The sequence below is a fragment of the Penicillium argentinense genome (genome assembly GCF_028826775.1).
Source record: "Penicillium argentinense strain IBT 30761 chromosome Unknown utg000004l_segment0_segment0, whole genome shotgun sequence".
NCBI lineage: Eukaryota > Fungi > Ascomycota > Eurotiomycetes > Eurotiales > Aspergillaceae > Penicillium > Penicillium argentinense.
This window is the reverse complement of record NW_026622663.1, coordinates 4131294-4151477: the sequence shown is the minus strand read 5'-3', so window position 1 is coordinate 4151477 and position 20184 is coordinate 4131294. Positions and strand designations below refer to the sequence as shown.

Here is a 20184-nt window from a genome sequence, read left to right as displayed (position 1 = left end):
CCAGTTCGGGGTATCCTGCTGGACCGAGGAGCTATCGTCATTTCCTACCCGCCGTCCAATTACCATCGCTTTATCGCTGCACTCGGCGGGCAGGTGCACGGCCGTGGCCATGGTATCACGAACAGCGCATAAGTACCTACCCTAGAGTACTGCTTCAGATTGGGGTCCATCCTGCATCTGGAGGTGGCTGTGCACTCGCGTTCAGTAAGTGGCGTCGCACCACCATCAATTCTCGATTCTCGTGACAGATGCGGCCTAGAAGGGTTCCGAGGGCGGTTCCGAGGCTGGTTTCACAAGACAATCCCAGCCATAGACTGAGTTGATGTCATCGCCCTCGTCGCAAATTTATGGCCACAATCGACCCTTCTCTGTTCCTTCGCTGGTGAGATCCACCTGTGCCTGCTGCTTCAGGAACGTCTTCCGCCAGCAAAAAAAGAGGCACAATTAAGAAAAATTAAGCTCCAGCACGCTCCAATCGCAGAACCAAAATAATTAATCCAAAGTGCGTGCCCAGTTGGTTCTCCACCAGCTCCCATGCGGTATTTTGAAAATACTATGCGCCATTTTTATATCCAATCCATTATTGCGGCCTCCAAGCGAGATAAGTCGGTCACCGTACTTCGGAATCCCGATGGAGTCCACCCCTAAGTACCGTGGATTTGATGTGCTGTCACCACTCCTGTGTATGATTTGCTGTTTCGTCTATTTTCAAGAAGTTTTTACACATCGAATCCCTCCAGCACAGTGAACGAAATTGGGAAGGAGGGGGAGGGGGGTTCTTCTTTCCTAGATGCCGTGAAAATTTCTGATTTTTCTTTCCGCTCTCCCACTCCTGGATCGGGAACGTCGCCCATGCTAACCAGCTGCTCTTTTCGAAGCTTCCTGAAAGCCCCTATGAGGGATCAGGATTAATGCGTTCTGGATCTATCGCCGCAGGGCGATGGGATATTATCAAATTGCCATGGAAATCAATCATTACTCAATACTGACCTTTGCAAATGGCCCGCTGGATAGATGCGACCGAAAAATTTCGTATGGGCATCACTCAAATAGGAATCCTTCTGGCCATGTCGACTCGATTGTCCGTACTTATGCTAGTACTGAGCTGTTGCGTCTCTGAATGATTCTGAAGGTTGCTCAAGACCATCCCAAGCTCGTATTTATATTTCTTTCACACGCAAAGCAGCTAAAACAGGAGACCGAATCCCCTGCTTGTGTAACAACCAATGATTCGCCCTTGGGCGACACGGAATATTGCTCAACCCGCCGGCCGTGATGGATGGGTGGCTCTGAATATTCGCTCTCGGTACTGAGCTTGGACCAATTTTGATATGCCTCTGAGATGACCGTCGATGTTTGTGATATCTTTGGTCGAGACTTGTCGGTGGCTAATTCTTGCAGGCATGGTGAAAGACGAGTTTACGAGATTGCTACTCGTCTTCATGTGATCGTCAAGTAACCGGGCCGGCCATAACTTACGCGCTACAACAGGCACTTTTCCTCCTCGAAATTCTAATCGTCTACAAAATGATCCAATATTCTATATGGAGGCGAGGCCAATTGATAACAAACACATCTCCATGAACAACTTCCGCATCGCCAGATCTTGAGGGTAGCTTTCTGCGGGACTGGACATGATGTGACCGATTCTAATTGTTTGTTCAGAAGGGGATCCATTGCCGGTCGCACTCCACCAGTACCTAGGCAAATGGCAGAGATTTCAAAGCATATATATATGTACTCGCACTGGACGCCTACATACAAGCTAAGAACAAGCATAAGTGCAAAGCAAGGCTGTCAGACGTCGGGACTCCATTCCTCTCCATAGGTATCGGACACGGACGCGGCGGTCCACTGGAAATTTGGCCCCCATCATCACACTGGTGGACTCTTCAAAGCATACACGGCACAGAAATATAGCAACTGAGAGGCTAAACACTAAATCAATTTCCTTTCGTCAAATGATCACCAAGGCTTGTTACCATGATTCTTAGACTAAAATCTGTATCATGCCGAATCACGTTGCCTTCGCGATATTGGCGTTTGAGTGGTTCACTGTCTACAACATGCATCTTCGATATATCGATGGCTTCGAACGATTGAACAGGGGTTCGAAAAAATACTTGAACTATGTAATGCGAAGGGCGAAACCAAGAAGGGACAAGCATATTGTCCCTGAAGAAGTCTAGGTAGCCTCGTCCGACCGTGCATCGCCCGGGCGTTGATCAAGTGGCTAAGTGGATACGCGATGGGACAAGGCTCGTTGAACAGCAGGAACAAAGGAGTTATTTAAACGCCCATCGAGCCCCCCTCAACTTTATAGTCTTACCAAGTCCTCATTTAAGTGGATAGGGTTGACAGCTCACCCGTGTTAACTAACTGTTTGCCCATGGATTACTCTATTGTATGTGGCCTGAGGTACCTTTTCAAATTCTGGTAGTCAACAGTAGAGGTGAAGGCAATCGTGCCCAGATGACGCTACCCACCATCCTGACCGGTTTTCACATTTGGATTGACTTGTAAGATCAGTTTTACTGGTGGGCCGAACGTACAGAGCTGGAATCAAAGTATAAGGGGTCGAAGTGCCGATAGAAATCCTTGGAAACAGCTCATCTGTCTGGAGAAGGTTCCTGGGGAGAAAGGTGGGGTGACGCTTGCCGAACATGACTGAAACAGTCAGCCAACTCGCCAATGCTGCTGCCATGTCTCTATTCCTCTATATCTTGGCTTTGACTTGTCTCTAGAAACTCGTTGCTCCTGCCTCTGGTCAAGCTGGACGAGCATCAATATGGCTAGACAGGTGACTGGTATAGAACGAGGTGGCGGGTATGATACAATATTCAAAGTAACAAGACCATGATCGAAGTAGCATTTGATGGCGAAGCTGGCGCCGTGTTTGACCAATGTTCTACCCGAGTATCCAACAGATGCCATGGAGGGCTGTAGCTAGAGGAATCTAAAGGAACCAAATTTCATAGTCCCTAACCTTCTACCAGAGATTGCAGCCACTGCCTGTTGGAGTCCAAAAACTTTTCTTGGGCAGCCCACTCTCTGGTCACCATAGCGGCTCGTTCCCTTGACCTCGGCGTGATTTTGGCAGGAAATTCCTCAGGCATGCAGACAAAGCCCTGCGTCAAGCGGTCGGGATCAGGGATAATATGTCGGCCTTCCGTATCGATGGCAGGCTCGATGTTAAAAGCGAACAAGATTCCCGAAAAAGCCAAGAATAAACTGCGTTCTGCAACATGTATCCCTGGGCAAATGCGACGTCCGGCACCGAACGTGAAAGCATCTCTCTTGGATGGATTTGGGTTAGCCGCAGCATCGCCAAAGCTCTGGCAGTCATCTTGATAGCGATCCGGGTCAAAGGTTCGCGGGTTCGGGTGTCTTGACGGGTCCATATGAATACTCCAGACATTGTTGAGGATCCCTGCACCTTTTGGGATCAAGTACCCCATATACTCATCGTCCTGGGTGACAGCGTGCGGCACTGCGCCTAGGATAGTAGTTGGCATCCATCTCAACGTCTCCTTCATGATGCAGCGGATATACTGCAAACCAGCAAGATCTTCAATGACCGGCAGGCGCTCTGAACCAACAACGCGATCTATCTCTTCCTGTGCCTTGTGCTGGACATCCGGGTATAGTAGCATTGCCTGTACAAAGGCGTATATGGTGCTCGAAGTGGTATCAGAGCCTGCTTCCAGCAGCGTTCCTGATATATAGGCCGCTTGGTCATCACTGAATCTGTCCTTCTTCTGTGCTTCGTACATTCCGGCGCAGAAGCAGGGCTTGATGTAATTTTCCTCGGTCTCCTTCTTTGCTCGTAGCCAGTGACCAAGATATAATGCCTTTTCGCGAGCATGCAGTTCTTTGGCCTTTTTTTGTGCTGGCAAGAGGAAGTCTGGGAGGTGCCGCAGGAATGGGAAAAAATCGATAATGGCTGCCGTGCCGGTTTGGTTGATGGCTGCGAATTCGGAAAACCTATCGAAGAGCTGCATCATTTTCGGGTCGTCGTAAGTTGGAGTTCGCCATCCAAATACCATTGTGGTGGTAAGCGCGTTAGAATATCTTAGTGATAAGGATTTAGTTAGCTGCCAGTAACCACCACGCGCAGTCGTCTTTGTGACACAACCCAGGTCCATGTGGTGGTGTTCATACCTCCGAATATGTTTTAGGAAATTCTCTGGGTCGTGAAGAAATTGGCTTAGCATCTGGCGATTTTCTAACATCTGGTATTGGACGTATTTCTTCGAGGTCGTGATGTTGAGCAAAGAATGGATCATCTTGCGGAAGCCTCGCCATTTCGGCCCGTAGCCCTTTCACACGCTGTTAGTAGCGTACAAATACGATAGGGGAGAGGTCAATAATTACCATCATTAGTAGTCGAAGACCACCACTGCACAGTGTCTGGCCAATATACATCTCTTGACGATCGGAGTAGATGCCGCTTCGCTTGTCGAGGAGCTCCTTCACGGCCACATCACTCGAGAGGACAATGAGACACTTCGTGCCAAGCATGAGGCTGTAGATAGGACCATATTCCCGTGCCCATTTCTCAAATTGGAGATGGGCATCTCGTGAAGGCATCTGATTGGAGAATTTTCAGCGACCAAGATGAAAGGCTTTTGGAGTTCTTGAATCCAACGAACCTGGTGAATGTTACCAAGTATCGGTAGAGTAGGAGGTCCAGGGGGATACCTCTTGGGACGACGGCCAATCTGGAGGATCCGTGAGAGGATGATCATGGAGATAAGAGTGGCGAGTAAAGGCGTTATTGAAATCATCTTGGCGCGCTTGGGGTTTGAGACGACAGAAAAAGATGAACAAGGTCTGGAGAGGCAAAAGAACATCGACAAAATGTCTGACACCCGTGCCTCTTCTTATAGACCCTACATCATATACCGGATATCCTCCAGCCAGAAAATTGTCGTATAGAGTTGGCCATGTCGGAAATCGGTGGGAGACAATGTCGGAGATGTGGGAGGATCAATGCGGGGGTGGGGGATCGCCAGCGTTCTTAAGTGCGGCGTGAGACCCGGGACCGTATCGAGTAGATCGTCGATGCGTATATGATGACAATGTAGATTACCGGAAGATGTGCGGGCAGCATGGATGCATGGGTGAAGAAGGAGGTCTCCGGTCTTGACTTGAAACGATGCCAAGGCTGGTCAGTATCTGCTGCCTGGGGCACGAAGGCCGCGACGATGCATTTCATACACTAGGATAGAGAGAAGTCCCTTAATATAAGGAAAATAAGACATGAGTAAAATGCTACGGAGATTCTAGCATTTGTTTGAAAATGATATAGTAGTGTGATATTTGGCACAGAATACGCGGTATTCTCTGGTACTGACAACCCTGGTTAGGTCAGTCAGTACAGTGTGGAACAGGCTTACTAAGTTCCATTCGGAATACTGAATCTCCGATTCAGTACGCTAATGTATATAAGACCGTATGCCCCAGATAGTTTTCAGAACCAGACAATCCCTTCTGTTGAGTTATCACATCTGGTAGCATGTCCTACTAGGCCTGCCTCCTACGGCAGGCCCAGTGGTGTGTTGGCCGGCGGGCAACTGCTCGTTCTGATGAGCTTCGGCCAAAGCTCTTCGGAATATGCGAGCTTTGTTTACTCGCCATCAACTTCGGTCTACGTGCCCAAGTTCGATCAAGGGCCTGAACAGGAGACTGGGGGTGCCAGATAAGGAGCAGGAATGAGAATACTCTTCCACAGTTGGACTACCATGAGATGTGGGAGCACCATTTACCCCGGAATAAGGACAGTCAACTCCTCCCGTGACGCTCGGTACACATCGAGGACGTCATGAAATCTTATTTCGAGCGGGGAAACGCCTCAGGAAGCCGCTAGGAGCGAGCAAGGCTAGTGGAAGCGTGTGTTTTGTCCCTCATTCTGAAGCCTATGACGACCTCTTGTGGAAAGAACGGCAAGTCGACACTGTTCTTGAACGCCCATTGGTAGGCGTTGGCTACTGAGATGCGGACTCAGTGAATACGAGAGGACCCCCTCAGTTGAAATCTCCTTGTCAACATGAAGTGGAAGTGCTATTTCGAGGGCATAAATAGTGCCTCGGAATCGGCTGAGAAAGAGTGTCTATGAGAACAACTCATAGTGACCATCCAGTCGGAAAGAACCATCCTATACTGAATTTTATCTTATGTCTTCAATTTTGTTCTGCGTTTCTTTGATACTGCTTCTTCAATCTTTTATTCTGTTGATCGTTCTTATACAATCCCTATGTCCAATCAAGGAGACCTTATGGAATCGGGCGAAACCACGGGTCCTACCCAGGGGACGATACCGGAGACCATTGGTACCCCAGGGGCCGTTCCGAACCCCCAATTGTCACGAGCCATATCACCTGGGACAATGCAAGCTCTGCATGCACTCCCAGCAGAAATGGCGGAAGCCCAGTACGTTCAGTGGCTATCCGCTACAAACCCGACAGCCCAGGCCCAAACCATCAAGGCCTTGGCGTGGGGGATCCAGGAAGGTCAGCGCCGACAGGAGGAACAACAAAGAGCTACCGAAGCGGCAGCCAACGTTCCGAGTAACTCCTCAGGATCAGCCATCCGTGGAACAGCTAGCACAGCTGGACTCCTTCCTGGGAGAGCAGATTGGGAGACTCGGAAGGCACTCCTCAAGGACCTAGTGGGAATCCCTGAGTACTTTGGGCAATTCAAGGACGATGCGGCGCGCAAATGGATACTCGCGTGTGAGCGCCACTTCCAGGATGTGGAAGGGCTTACCGAAGTCGAGATCTCAGATACTCAGAAAATTATTGCAGCCAAATCGAATCTCCGGAAAGCTGCCGAAGACCGATGGCGGGTCATGTACGGAAGAAAATCAATTCAAGGCATGCAATGGGAAGAGTTCAAAACTTGGGTTGAAGAACAATTCAGTGAATACCTCAGTCCGGAAAAGAGGTATGCCAAATACCGAAGGATGACCCAGGGGAACCAAACTCCTTTTCATAAGTATGCAGCCGACCTACGCCAAGCGGCAGACGATCTGGAATTCAGAAATATGTCCGAAGACCTGATGATAGCGGATCTGATTCATGGTGCCAAGGCAGATCTCCAGGTCCGGTGGCATGCTTTACCAAAGCATCCTACCGAATGGAACGCCGTTGTGAAAGCCTTTGTGGGCCTGGAAGAGGGAGCTACTAGAGGACATGCTGTATCAATAACAGGTGACCCTATGGACCTCTCATACATGCAAGGTGCACCGCTAGGATCCACTCCAGGGAGGAAGAAAGAATTCAAACAGACATCAGAGAAGAAGGGTGAGCAGTCAAAGCCCAGGATTCCAAGAGGCCGTTGTTTCAATTGCGGCCTGTCTGGACATTACAAAAGAGACTGCCAAACCTCAAGGAGGAAAACGCAGAACACAATGACATCGCCGTCGGGAAAAGTGAGTGGTCGGTAAATGTGGAGGCATTGATCGACCAAATGGACAAAGCCTCTAGACAGAAGCCTCTGGAAGTACAGGATCTTCTGGATCCTGAGTACTCATCAGATTCAGAAACTGCAATTTCGGATTCTGATTCAGAGACTGTAGTGTCGGAACGAGAGCTTTTGGACGCGAGCCTCAACGTCATAGGAGACTCGCTGATCTATTTCGCAGGGACGGTAAGACAGGGAACAGCTAGACCAACCGCTGTTAAGATACTCCTTGATTCAGGAGCCTCCCACACCTTTGTGTCACAAAGGTTAGTGCGGAGAATGAGGGGAGAGATTCAGTATCAGAAAGGTGGGAGATCGCTTTCGGTACGATTACCGGACGGCGGACAGATCCCCACCCATGGATCCTTTACAGTCCTTGTAAGGATTGGAGGATGGTTCGGAAGGATCAATGTCTGGGTTCTTGATATCCCAGAACATGATATGATCCTAGGCAGAGACTTCCTTCGGAAATACGACCCGCGGCTAAGTTGGCGTACTTCGCAAATGCGGATTCGAGATGACCAAGGAAGGGAACATACGGTGCTGCCGCTGCAGGGCAGCCCGGTTGTCACGAAGGGCATAGCTTCGTTCGACTTGCTTACAGGAAAGCAAGTGAGACGCGCTCTGAGGAAGCGCATTACTCAGGCCTATCTTTTTCTTGTGCAGCCTACACAAGATGAGGCTGAGGGTTCGGAATTCAAGCTGGTCGTTCCGCACCATGACGACTCGAGAGTTAGGGAGATTCTTCTGAAGCATCAGAAGGTCTTTCCGGAAGAATTGCCGAAGGAGCTACCGCCAGAACGTGACCACGCGCATGAGGTGGATACAGGGGACGCCAACCCTGTGAATATTAATGCATATCCGCTTTCCGTGGAGAAATTGGATGAGTTGGGCCGCCAAATTGAGGATCTGATTCAGAAGGGCCTGATCCAACCGTCCGCAAGTCCATGGGGGTTCCCAGTCGTTTTTGTTCGGAAACCGGACAATAAATGGAGGATGTGTATTGATTACCGAGCACTGAACGAGGTCACTTTGAAGAATGGTTATCCCTTACCGAGGGTTCAAGAACTCCTTGATATCATCGGTAAGGCTAAATTCTTGTCAAAGATTGACCTGGCGTCGGGATATTGGCAGGTTCGTATGGAAGAATCCGCCATTCCGAAGACAGCTTTCAACACAGTCTGGGGGAAATTCGAATGGCTCGCCATGCCATTCGGGCTGTGCAATGCACCCGCCACATTCCAGACTTTGATGAATCAAACCTTACAGCCACTTCTCGGAAAGTGTGTGGTTGTGTATCTGGACGACATCTTAATCTTTTCTGAATCAATGAATGACCATTACCGACATCTTGACCAGGTCCTACAGCTATTGGAACAGCAACAATTATATGCACGACCGCAAAAGTGCATATTTGCTACCCAGCAACTAGAGTTCTGTGGTCATATCGTCGGAAATGGAACAGTTCGTACCCAACCAGAAAAGATCAAAGTCATCCAGGAATGGCCACGGCCAAGGAATGTGCACGAAGTTCGACAGTTCCTTGGTCGCGCCACATATTATCGACGGTTTATCCGAAGCTTCGCACGAATTGCAGCACCGCTACATGAGCTTCTAAAAGAAGCTGATGCTCAGCTTCGGGTAAAAAGATTTCGTCCTGTCAGATGGAACACCGCAGCAGGATTGGCTTTTCGGAATCTTAAGGAAGCCATGGTTACTGCACCGGTTCTGATGCAGCCAGACCGACTCAAACCCTTCATTATCGAGACCGATGCATCAGAATGGGCTATCGGTTTCGTACTGTATCAAGAAGGCGAGGATCAAAAGTTGCATCCAGTAGCATTTGACGGTCGAAAATTGAGTACCGCAGAACTGAATTATCCGGTCCATGAAAAGGAGCTGCTTGCAATCAAGGAAGCACTCCGACTGTGGGATCGATACATCGAGAACGGAACCATCACAAGAATCATCACAGACCATGCCAGCCTGCAATACCTCCAGACAACTAAAACATATAGCAAGCGACTGGCTAGATGGGTGGATGAATTTCAGCAGTATGACCTTAAGATTCAGTACCGAAAGGGGTCAGAAGCTGTGGTGCCAGATGCAATCAGTCGGCGGCCGGATTTCGTCGAAGACACACCAGCCAATATAGCTCAAGATCGCCCTGACTGGGTGGCTCAGTTAAACACTCTTACAGTAGGGGATTTTTCAGAACAAGACTGGCTCAAAGCCACTGAGGAATTCTTGCGTTCTGGACACCTCCCTACCAACAAGAAGCTGAGCCGATACGTCAGAAAATTTGCACCACACCTCGGCTACAGAACAGTGAAATTACCGATGAGAGCTGATGCAGACACTAACCGTCAACTGGTTTTCACACATGCTGACGGGGTGGTGGCACCATATCTTGAAATGCCCCTCCGAGAGGATTTCGTGCGCAGAATGCACGAGGAATTTGGACACTTGGGATATCCTGGTCTTCAGGGAGTAACACGGCCCCGCGCCTGGTGGCCGACAATACGAACTGACATCCAGGAAACTGTTAAGAGATGTCCAAACTGTCAGGTTGCCCAGGGATTAAACGAATCCCTGGAAAGAGAGACTGCACAGCACCTTGTGAAGGAAGGAATCCGTCCGTTTGAAAGGTGGGGGATCGATCTTGTGGGTCGCTTACCGAAGACTCCGAACGGTAACCAATGGATCATCACCGCCATTGATTACGCTACTGGTTGGACTGTGGCCCGTGCTGTACCGGATGCCACGGAAGAAACCATTGGCCAGTTCTTACACGAGGATATCTTCATTCAATACGGTGCACCACGGGAAATAATTACCGACAATGGCCGGAACCTGATTGCTAAAGCAGTGGAATATTACATCAAACTTTTGAAAGCCAAGCACCGGACCACCACCCCGTATCACCCCAGAACGAACGGGAAAGTTGAAAACTTCAACGGGATACTGGGCCGGATGCTGACAAAATACCTAATGGGTAAACCAACCCGACTGTGGGATGAATACCTACCGCAAGCTCTTTTTGCCGCAAGGGTTCATGAACATAGTGTGCTCGGTGTGAGCCCGTACTATCTGGTGTACGGAGAACATCCAAGGATTCCGAGTGACGAGAATTCGGAATGGGACGACTCAGTAGGACCTTTCCAAGATTGGGAAGATCGAGTCCGTCTGATAAATCATGCGCGGTCTAAAGCAAATGAGCTTCTGTTAAATCGAGCTATCAAAACCCAGAGAATTAGGGATGAAGCTGTGACCAAAACGAGTTTCAAACCAGGACAATGGGTATTGCTTCGGAATGAGTATCGACAGAAGCTGGATTGCCGCTGGTACGGCCCCTACCAGATCTTGAAGGCGCATCCATTGGGCACATATGCGCTGGCCGAACCAGGAGGAAGGGTCTTGAGGAATTTGATCAACGGAGCGAGGCTTATCGAAGCGCAAGTTGATAATCCAGTTAGGCTGTGGACATCGTCACTAGCAAAGCGGGCTATTCAAAAAGCGGGCTACACGCTACACAAACCACAGGAAATTCGCAAGATCCTAGACAGCGAGGAGCCTACACCCCCCTCATACTCAGAACTCTCCACCATCACCAGAGCTGAGTGGGAAGCACGTGAACGTTCAGGGGAACATTCAGTTTCAGTGGGGGAGGATGAGGCTATCACGGAACGTGTCATTTCGAAGAAACGAATGAAGCAGCAACGTACCGTGAGGGCTGTCAAATCTTCCGCAGCAAAAGGCCCTGCTGCAAGTAAAGAAGATACAGAAGGAGCGGAAACTCGTAAAACTAGGGCTGCTAGAAAGGTTACCGAACGACAATTGAATACTGAATTGGATTCATTTCAATACAGTACATCTGGCCAACGCCAGGAGGGCAGGAGCGCTCTGGAGATACTGAAACCCATCCGGAAATCCACGCGCCAAAGGAAGCTAACCAAAGACCGAAACCCTGACTTGATCCAGTATTAAGAAGAGACAGATTCAACCATGTCCACTACGACTCTTAGTTCTGCTCTCTCTCTGATTCCGAAAGACCACTACCTTGCCATGAGCTCTGAGTAGGTGGCTTCTGGGTTAGAAGTTGGATCCGACGTCCAATTCGGTATGCATCACATGTCGCTCGTTGGCGAACTGAAAGCGCATCATGGTAGGCCTGGCGCAGAACACGAAGATCAGACTCCTGCCGATCCAATTGAGTGGTTGGGGACACATATAGGCGAGAATCCACAGCTGGCATGTCCTCATGCGGATTAATTGCTGGTGGAAGGTCGAAATACCAGCCTGAACGGGTCAGGGAGGTCGGAATGGCTAGAGAAGGTGATTCTACTGAAGTGCGCGGATGCTCCTGAATATTGGAACGGACTCGAACACGACGAGAACCCCTAGTTAAGCCATGGGAATGGCCTCCCGGAGTGGAACTAGCTCCATATCCTCGGAAAACACCAGAACGGGATTGACCATTGTGGCCTTGAGTAACAGGGGCAGTAGGCTGTTCCAAATGCCGGATCACTGTGCCAGAACGAGGTGGAGCGGTCTTGGCCAAAGCTTTGGTACGACCTCGTCGCTGAACCGTTGAAGGAGCAGAGCCTATAGCTGCAAGGGGTTCAGAATTCTCGTACGCCCTTATCCAGAGAGGACGCATGGTACGGAAGCTGCATTTGGCTCCTCCATCCAGAAAGGCACAACACAGACAACTACCCTGGAACATCAGAGTGTTGCTGTCATCTATCGCCACACGGCAGCTCTCAAAGGAACCTTTTCCAGAGGAACAGTAGCTACACTCCTCACCCAGAGGTGCAAGCTGTCCGAAACGCTGCGCCATTGCTGCTCGGCGCTGTTGAGCGCGGTTGCAGTTTTTGAACTGTGGAATACCATCCACCACCCTCCAATCCACGTACCGAGGTGGCTCAGGCAGCTTCCTAATTACCGCTCGGTCTGCGTCGGTAGTGAATGATGAAAGAAGGGGATTTCCTCTCATATCAATGAACCACTCTGCTAGTTTGGTTGTTGGAAGACCGGAATATTGGAAAAACGGAACCTGGCTTTGAAAACGCAGACGCCAACGAGGAACTGGAGAAGATGTTTCAATATTCTCCTCCTCAGGAACCGTCCGTTCTTCTTCTTCTTCTCCTTCTTCCTCGTCTTCTTCCTCTTCCTCCTCTTCCTCTGCTTCTTCCTGGTGAGAGGGCAGCGTTCAGTCACGTAGGGAGCGAGGATCCCCAGAAACCGAATCTCCGCTCTGAGAACCGGCCATGATGGCGGGTTCTAGCGACCACAAGCATTCCAGTCGCTCACGGGCCGCTGACACAGCAGCTTCCTCCAGGCTGTCCGAAGCCGCTCGGGCAGCTGAGGGACTGACGATGGTGATGAGTGGTTGAATGTTTACAGACGGAGACAGAAGAGCCTTTTCACTCCTTATAAGGCTAACGTCCCTTACCCACTGATTTTCCATAACACATTCCTTGATACCGTCTTTGATTCGGTGACCAAACGTTCTTTGATCTCTTTGAATCACTACTGAAAGGATTATCCTTCAATAGGTGGATATGGAGATGATACTGGTACCGAACAAGGACGTGGAGTACCGAATCCCTGCTCTTCCCTGAACTAATTTCGGTACTCTTTGTTTGACATGCTTACTCCGGTTCTGATTACTACCCAATTGCTATCTGAGTTCCTCCCGTCTTTGATCTCGAGGGCGAGCTCGAATCTAGTGGGGGAGGATGTGATATTTGGCACAGAATACGCGGTATGGTCTGGTACTGACAACCCTGGTTAGGTCAGTCAGTACAGTGTGGAACAGGCTTACTAAGTTCCATTCGGAATACTGAATCTCCGATTCAGTACGCTAATGTATATAAGACCGTATGCCCCAGATAGTTTTCAGAACCAGACAATCCCTTCTGTTGAGTTATCACAGTAGGAAAAGAGACGTTATTGTCAATTCATAGCTGAAAGCTCTGAAACCCCGTAATAAGATCATTAATCTGCCGCATACTAGTCTGATCATATTTATCCAGAATCGGATCTAACGCGCTATTATGAGCAAGAGCCGGGGTTGCATTGGACAATGTGTCAGACATAGCAAGCCGATCAGCCATAAGGCTTGCCAAAAGCCAATATTCAGCACAATTTCGATAAAACCCATTCCTCTTCCACATGTTCCTGGGATTCAGGTCGGCCTCGAGAACGAGCACGTGGGGCGGTATGCTGGAAGCAGGTGATAAGACAAATGCCTGCCAGGCGTCACGCCAGTTGTGTAAAGTGTTGCGGATTGGGGATAGACTATGATATGTGCTCAATGAACTGCGGTACTGGAAGATTTGGGAGTGGATCGCTTTCCAAGGTCAGCAGAGGATCCCGACTTACTCAGTTTGGATGATACTGACCAGAAGCGAGAGCAAACATATTGAGCGGCCCCAAGTTGGCAATTGATGTGCACGTTGTCGGGGAATTATAGTCTTTGGAAAGCGCCTCGAAGGCACGGCGAAAAGAAAGGTTCCAATATGGGCTTCCCACCGGGAGATGTATCAGAATTTGCTGGTAACATTGATCCGAGGTCTCTGCTTGAAAGCATGTTTCGGGTGTGGAGAAATGCATGTTCATCTCCTTGAAGAGCATGCGAGGTGGGAGGTTGTTAAATATGACAAAGGCAGTATCGAGTAGAAAGGTCCAAGTGAATAGCCTGCTCTCGTTCAGTCAGAAGAGTTGGACTCATAAAATGCATGCGTCTTTGAAAAGTCCGACCTGATAATTTCCTCTCTCGCTGAATATTCCTTCCATTGAAATTCGGCCCGGCTCAAGCATGTATAGTCGAGGTGCGTCGCTGTGGCAATCCCGATATCTCTTGCGGTCTAAGGTTAATTTATGATGAGCGATTGTGCTGTTCATGAAACCCTTTCACAGACCCAGCTACTCACTGATACGAGTGTCGCGAATCGATGACGACGCACGCGGCATTTAGAGCTCTCGCAGCCCTCCCAATTCTGATACAGACATACTATGTATGCCGCTTGGAGGATCTGTATTTTAGAACGGTGGTGAGCCAGGCTGCACGATGATGAATAGCTCAGATCACTGTTAAAGTCATTGTCGATGAACACGATCTCTTCGACGCAATTCAAATACATCCGTGCGTCTTCGTTATCTGGCATGTCGGGAGATACACAAGCACCTGTCAAATTTAGCCATGGTGTACCTGCGTTGGAGAGAATGCGCCTACCCATGAGTGCCATTGCCGCAAGAAGAGCAGGTTTCGCTGAGACAGCGTCAAAGCTTGGTCTATGAATAATATTCACGTTCGGGTGCCAAATTGACCAATAGAACTCCAGGCATCTTCGCAGGTTTCTGGGCGAAAAAAATTGCAGGCACGCATTCTAGGAAAATTAGCCACTCTGTAAGCCTTTCGGAAAAGTATTGGAGGCAACCCACCTTCAGAGTTGGTGACCAGTCCAGTGTCACGGAACTGTTTCGCGGCTTGATCCTGACAACTTCTTCCACCAGGAGCAAGATTTCATGAGTCTTGAGAGAAAGGGGGTCACTCAGCCAGTTGTGCGGGATGCAATCAACAGTACTCGGATCGCTGAGGTTTTCCAAAAGCGGTGGCGAAAACACCTGGGAAAGCGAGGAAAGACTAGAAGATTCTGTGTTTGGCACCATATCGGAGCTTCCAAGTTCTAGCATCGAGGCGATTTGTTCTCTCTGCTCTTGGGTGCCACACTCAAAGCTAGCAACAAGTCCGGTATTGCTTGTGAAGCGATGGAGAAATGGCAAACAATGGGCATCGCTCGTTTGACAGGGAACCTGGACTTGAGATGTTGACATCAAATGGAGATAATTCTCCCAGCTTGAACTTGAATCGTCCAAAAGACTCTGGCATAGGAGGTTGTCGAATAGTCCTGTACCGAGTTCAGCCGATTCAGGCCCCGTTATACCGAACGGAAATATCGAGTTGCTTCCATGCTGGCCTAGGAGCACATTTGAGGTGGGAAAGGAAGCCCTTGGTTCTGTTTGAATAGTAGTTTTCCCCGACTCGGGCGCAGAGTAAACACAAAGAATTTTCTTCTTGGAGCACGCTGTGCAAGAGGGTTGCCCTCCACTGCACGCTTTCTTTTGCCGAACACAACGGTCGCAAGCGCGTCGTCTAGCCCCAGCCCGAGATGGCTGCCCATCACAGGTTCTAGTATGACGCTTGAGCACATCGGCCCGCTGGAATGCTCCCGCACAGGATTCGCAGCGAAAATGCCGTTCTGACGTATGGCTCGCCAGATGCCGATGTAGATGCTCGCGTCTTTTGTACTGTCTTGAACAGACGATGCACTGGTAATTCCCGGATGTTGATAATGGCTTATCGCATTTATTTGTTTCGGGAGAACTGATCGCATTTGCAGCCGACATATCTGATTGAGGAGAACACCGGATTGTTGGGGAACTCCTCGGAGTTGCCCTTTTGTTTTTGCGGGGCGATATTCTTAGAGTTTCGGTGCACGGTTGGTGGTCTCGGTAGTTGCGAATGCTGGCAAGCTGATTCGCCGGGAGACAACAGACGCCGGGGAATCAATAGAGCAATTCCACATGCCGACCCCGGTCATCAAGAGGTGCAAAGTTATTCCAGAGTGAGGCTGTCTTCATATATGAGCTGTGCAACAGGTATTCATTCAAAGGTCTTCCCTGAAGGTCAAGTCGGGCAGGTATCACATAACCAGAGCGGGCACTGTTAGCGCCAGGTTCTTTGTCCACGAACCCGCCTCCATCTGGCGCCATATTCTCGGCAATGAATCGAGCGCAGCAGTGATGTTGTTGAACTTAGTTTGGTGGAAGATCTTCTCCATCCGGTCCACAAAAAACTGCCGATGCTCGGGATCCGTACTATCCGCCGCGCAGATAAAGCATACCCACACGAGCGCATGAGATCCGGGTTGGTCCGGGGCAATCTGACCCACCAGCTGCTTAAGACTCTCGAGGAGCTTCCATTGGTCTCGATTTGAGGCTGTGCGGCCGAGGTAGATGTGTGACGCCTTGACAATTGCCATGCGGAGATTAAGAAGGACGACGTTGTGCTCGGATTCGGGTGGAAGGTCGTAGTCAATCCAGTCGAAATAATAGTCCAAGGAGGATGGACTAGAGCGCAGGGCGTTGATTCCTCGGGTCTCCCCTAGAAAAGGATTGCCGAGGAACTCAAACATATGTGTCTGCTGCGTTAAGAAACGTGTAGTGGATGAATCTATATGGCTGATATTCTGAAAGAGACACGACAGTGTCTGTAGCAAGTGGCTATAGTCGGGGCTACCTGTGATAGTTTCCCCAACTAGCAGAACTATCAGAGTCGCCCAGGTCACCAAATTGTTGAAGACGCGATTGGGAGAAGCCTCGAAAGCCTCACGTCGAAGCTGAGATATTACCGCGGCTCGATCTTTATCTGCGACGCTTCGGTAGACAGGATTAAACGTCGCCAGGTGCTGAGCGGCGACCACTCCCACGGCACGCTGAAGGAGATCATTCTCACAGGCAATCGGGAGAAGTATGTCCCTATAGCCGTTAGATATGGAATCCAAGACAACCATGACGGGAGCCACATGGTCAGCAACTATATATGTTAAGTCGACATCTCGTAGTGAAGGTGGCATGTGAACTCACAGTGCGACATTAGCATCCGGGCGTGAGGATTCGCGGGAGCTATCCAATATGGAATTGTCGTTGGTAATATTACATCGAAAGCGTCTTCACAGCCCGGACCATGACTGCCAGTATGACCAGTTATACGTATATTTGGGCCCGTAGACTGTTGGCTAGTTGATACGGATACAATGCAATCCGTGGGGCTTGTATCTCTCGATGCTGGACGTGCCATCGCTCCATCAGCCTGTTCGGTGCGTTTGGCGTGTCTTTGTTTGGTGCGCTTCGATCGGTCGCTCGCCCATCGTATTTTGCATTGCGCCGAACTAGGAGGGCGCGTCTCTGTCGCTGGCGAGAGCACCGGAATAGCTTTCCCTCTCAGTTGGCCGCGACGAGCAACACCTTCGGCAAAACGAATTCGCTCTGGGCCCGAGCACTCGATCCCTTTCTTCTGGCACTTCAGACATGTTGGATCGCTGTTGTCGCAGACTATCCTCCGCTTAGAGCATTGGAAGCAGCCTGGGAAAGTGTCAGTGATGCAGGGGCCGCGATTGGATTGAAGACTTGCCCTTCTTCTTGTCGTTGAGAACTGGCATTTGTCTGGTATCAGCCTTAGACTGGATCTAATAAATTTTTGAATACTCTAGGCATAGACCGTCGGGTTTGGGTGAAGGCACGGTGAAGATAGGCGCCTGCGGAGTCTGCTCTCAACGCTGTCTCCGCGTGGAGGATCGAGCGGGGCTCGGACCGAAGAAGTTCTAGCGCAACAATCCGAGGGTTGCTCCCTACAACAATTCATTGTATCGCCGTTAATGTTTCGATACCTTTGAATTGTTCGTGTTCCATACTTCTTCTTTGCACCTCTCGGGTTGATTGATCTAATACGGCTATCTTCAAGCTATTGAAGGTGGATTCATGAGCTCGTTGGTTCTAAGAACAGACTAGTAATTGTTATGAGAGCACAGGATTGATGCTATCTCTGCAAAAAATGGGCAGACCAAAAACAAAAGGATACTGATTTTCCTATCTCGCAGCCCCTACAGGGGCCTTGGGACAACCAATAGCCCCCTTCAATTCATAGATGGGCTCGAGGAGCAGGAGGCGGCTTCAGTCCATCTTTCACATCCTTGGCTGCTCGAGTGCCCTCCTCAATTGCACCATCGATGAAACCTCGCCATCCCAGTGCCCAATCGGCATTGGCAAAATGCACATTTCCGTGACGTCTTCGCAGAGATTCAAGAGAGTTAGATACCAGTCCAGGGGGCGCGAAGAACCATGCACCTCTGGCGAACTCATCTTTCGACCAATTGTGAAAGACCTTGAGGCATATTAGCGATCAAATCGCAATACTTTTTATTCTCTCGGTATACTCACGAGCCGCTGAACATCCATATTCCCAGGAGCCAAGTTCTCAACGGCCTTCTTGGTCTCTTTCACATCCTCTTCCGGGTGGATATGGTTGTGGAAGCCGCCGAATCCCACGATATGAGTATTTCCCGCTGGGGTTGTTCCATCTCCAATCGCGTAGGTGATTTTGTTCAAGGGATAAGACATTCCGGCCCAGGAGCGCATATCTTTGTCCGAAATCTCGGCGTGGATTTTGACACATTGATTAACGTGGCCGGTCCTGGCGGCTCCCATCCTCAGCGATTCGAGTGGAGGGTTGAATGAGATGGTCTCGAGGACATTCAGGGGGATTGTTGAAACCAAACGCGAACCTGTGAACTGGAAATCGTCGCGAGTTGTCAAGATCACTTTGCCGCTCTGGTCATCAATTGACTTGACCGGGCTGTTGAAAATGTAGGACAAGTTCCCGGTCGAGGCCGCCTCTTTGAAGAATCTGAGAGCAAAAATAGATTGTCCGCCTCTGAACTTATAAGAAATCAGACAGTCCATGCATCCTCGTTGAGAATAACCACACAAAGCCCACCAGTGCAAGAATTCAAAGAAACTTGTTGTTTCCAGGGTTCCACAGCTGCATAGAAGAACAAAACCTTCAAGTGAGGCACGTTCGTTGGCACTGAGGGTCAAAGCTATGTCTCGCACGCGATCAAGTGCCGACATCTTATCATATTTCTTTGCCTCGGGGTTATAGAACTCATCGTGGGGAAAAGGAATGATCGTTCTTCCCATGTCGCCGTCGACGTTGACAAATTTCTCTAGTGCTGTCCGGAGAATAGTATCCTAAAAAGTCAGCCGTCTAAAATCCCATCAATTAACTCGGCATTCTTACTTCTTCATCGTGGCTCATAGTTGTAGAGCCCTGATTGGTGCGCAGCTGAAAATGATTCACTCCACGAGAAAAGTCGAAGGAAGGCTCGAGCTCTTTTCGCAAGTCGTATCGGGAAATCTCTCGCCAGACATGGGGCTGGTGCCAGTGAACCCATGTTCCCCCCATCTCGTACGGATAGCCATCAATGTTCGATGACCATGAGCGCCCACCAATGCGGTCGCGAGCCTCAACTAGCAACACCTTGAACCCTGTATATTGTGATGTGTGAGATATTCAATCTTGATTATGTGGGAGCTGGTTGGTTCTTACCTGCGAGACAGAGGTCACGAGTAGCCGTGAGGCCTGAGTATCCGCCTCCAACCACAATGACATCGTAATCGCCTTGATCGGTTGCAGACTTAATGTTGGTAGGTGGATTAATGACGGACAGTGTTGGTACGCCTTGAGATAGGCCACCTTCTTTGGTCCACTGGAAGCCGTCGCGAGAAGTCATGTTGGAAAATAGTAAAAGCTCTCACAGAGGCGCTGCTATTGAAATTTTCTTGATTCAACTGACTGAAGTATGAGAGAGGAAGTTGGATCACATTAGCCTGTTGTAACGGACGACTTTTTATATTCACGCCCAATAACTCCAAACCCATGTAAGGCCACAATTGTAGCAAAAATAAGTTTTGACGAATATTCCACAAAGAGTTAAAGAAGAGAGATTCCAATTCCGCTGGCAGGTCTGCTAGATCTATGCGTATCGGGAAATGGCCAATCGCTCCTCCGCAGTGACACAATTACTGGATTTGGCTGCTAATCGGAGCCGGAGTGGGTCAGGGGCGGATCGGAGTATGGAGATCTCGCAAATA

General features: G+C 49.6%; 7 protein-coding genes across 7 annotated transcripts; 2 read left to right on the top strand and 5 right to left on the bottom strand.

Moving 5' to 3' along the window:
* Positions 1 to 2478: 2478 nt before the first annotated feature.
* N7532_004474 (cytochrome P450) lies at positions 2479 to 4787 on the bottom strand (the record flags this gene model as incomplete). Its single annotated transcript, XM_056616968.1, has 4 exons — positions 2479 to 2556; positions 3060 to 4319; positions 4375 to 4590; positions 4653 to 4787. 4 exons carry the CDS (start codon positions 4785 to 4787, stop codon positions 2479 to 2481), a joined length of 1689 nt encoding a protein of 562 aa, XP_056477325.1.
* A 324-nt stretch (positions 4788 to 5111) lies between these two features.
* N7532_004473 (uncharacterized protein) lies at positions 5112 to 5705 on the top strand (the record flags this gene model as incomplete). Its single annotated transcript, XM_056616967.1, has 2 exons — positions 5112 to 5170; positions 5531 to 5705. The coding sequence occupies 2 exons, from the start codon at positions 5112 to 5114 to the stop codon at positions 5703 to 5705; spliced, it is 234 nt and encodes a 77-aa protein (XP_056477324.1).
* A 551-nt stretch (positions 5706 to 6256) lies between these two features.
* Positions 6257 to 7447, top strand: N7532_004472 (C2HC-type zinc finger protein; the record flags this gene model as incomplete). The annotated part of the gene is made up of 1 exon (XM_056616966.1): positions 6257 to 7447. The coding sequence occupies one exon, from the start codon at positions 6257 to 6259 to the stop codon at positions 7445 to 7447; it is 1191 nt and encodes a 396-aa protein (XP_056477323.1).
* Positions 7448 to 11485: 4038 nt separating this feature from the next.
* Positions 11486 to 12934, bottom strand: N7532_004471 (DUF3716 domain-containing protein; the record flags this gene model as incomplete). The annotated part of the gene is made up of 2 exons (XM_056616965.1): positions 11486 to 12658; positions 12920 to 12934. 2 exons carry the CDS (start codon positions 12932 to 12934, stop codon positions 11486 to 11488), a joined length of 1188 nt encoding a protein of 395 aa, XP_056477322.1.
* Positions 12935 to 13427: 493 nt separating this feature from the next.
* On the bottom strand, positions 13428 to 15879 carry N7532_004470 (putative C2H2 transcription factor; the record flags this gene model as incomplete). Its single annotated transcript, XM_056616964.1, has 6 exons — positions 13428 to 13819; positions 13872 to 14167; positions 14230 to 14336; positions 14403 to 14656; positions 14705 to 14858; positions 14914 to 15879. 6 exons carry the CDS (start codon positions 15877 to 15879, stop codon positions 13428 to 13430), a joined length of 2169 nt encoding a protein of 722 aa, XP_056477321.1.
* Positions 15880 to 16175: 296 nt separating this feature from the next.
* N7532_004469 (Zn(II)2Cys6 transcription factor) lies at positions 16176 to 17686 on the bottom strand (the record flags this gene model as incomplete). The annotated part of the gene is made up of 2 exons (XM_056616963.1): positions 16176 to 17068; positions 17119 to 17686. Coding segments are annotated over 2 exons (1461 nt in total), but the record flags the coding sequence as incomplete, so codon positions are not given.
* Positions 17687 to 18172: 486 nt separating this feature from the next.
* N7532_004468 (flavin monoamine oxidase family protein) lies at positions 18173 to 19823 on the bottom strand (the record flags this gene model as incomplete). The annotated part of the gene is made up of 4 exons (XM_056616962.1): positions 18173 to 18415; positions 18472 to 19281; positions 19331 to 19578; positions 19640 to 19823. 4 exons carry the CDS (start codon positions 19821 to 19823, stop codon positions 18173 to 18175), a joined length of 1485 nt encoding a protein of 494 aa, XP_056477319.1.
* Positions 19824 to 20184: the final 361 nt, after the last annotated feature.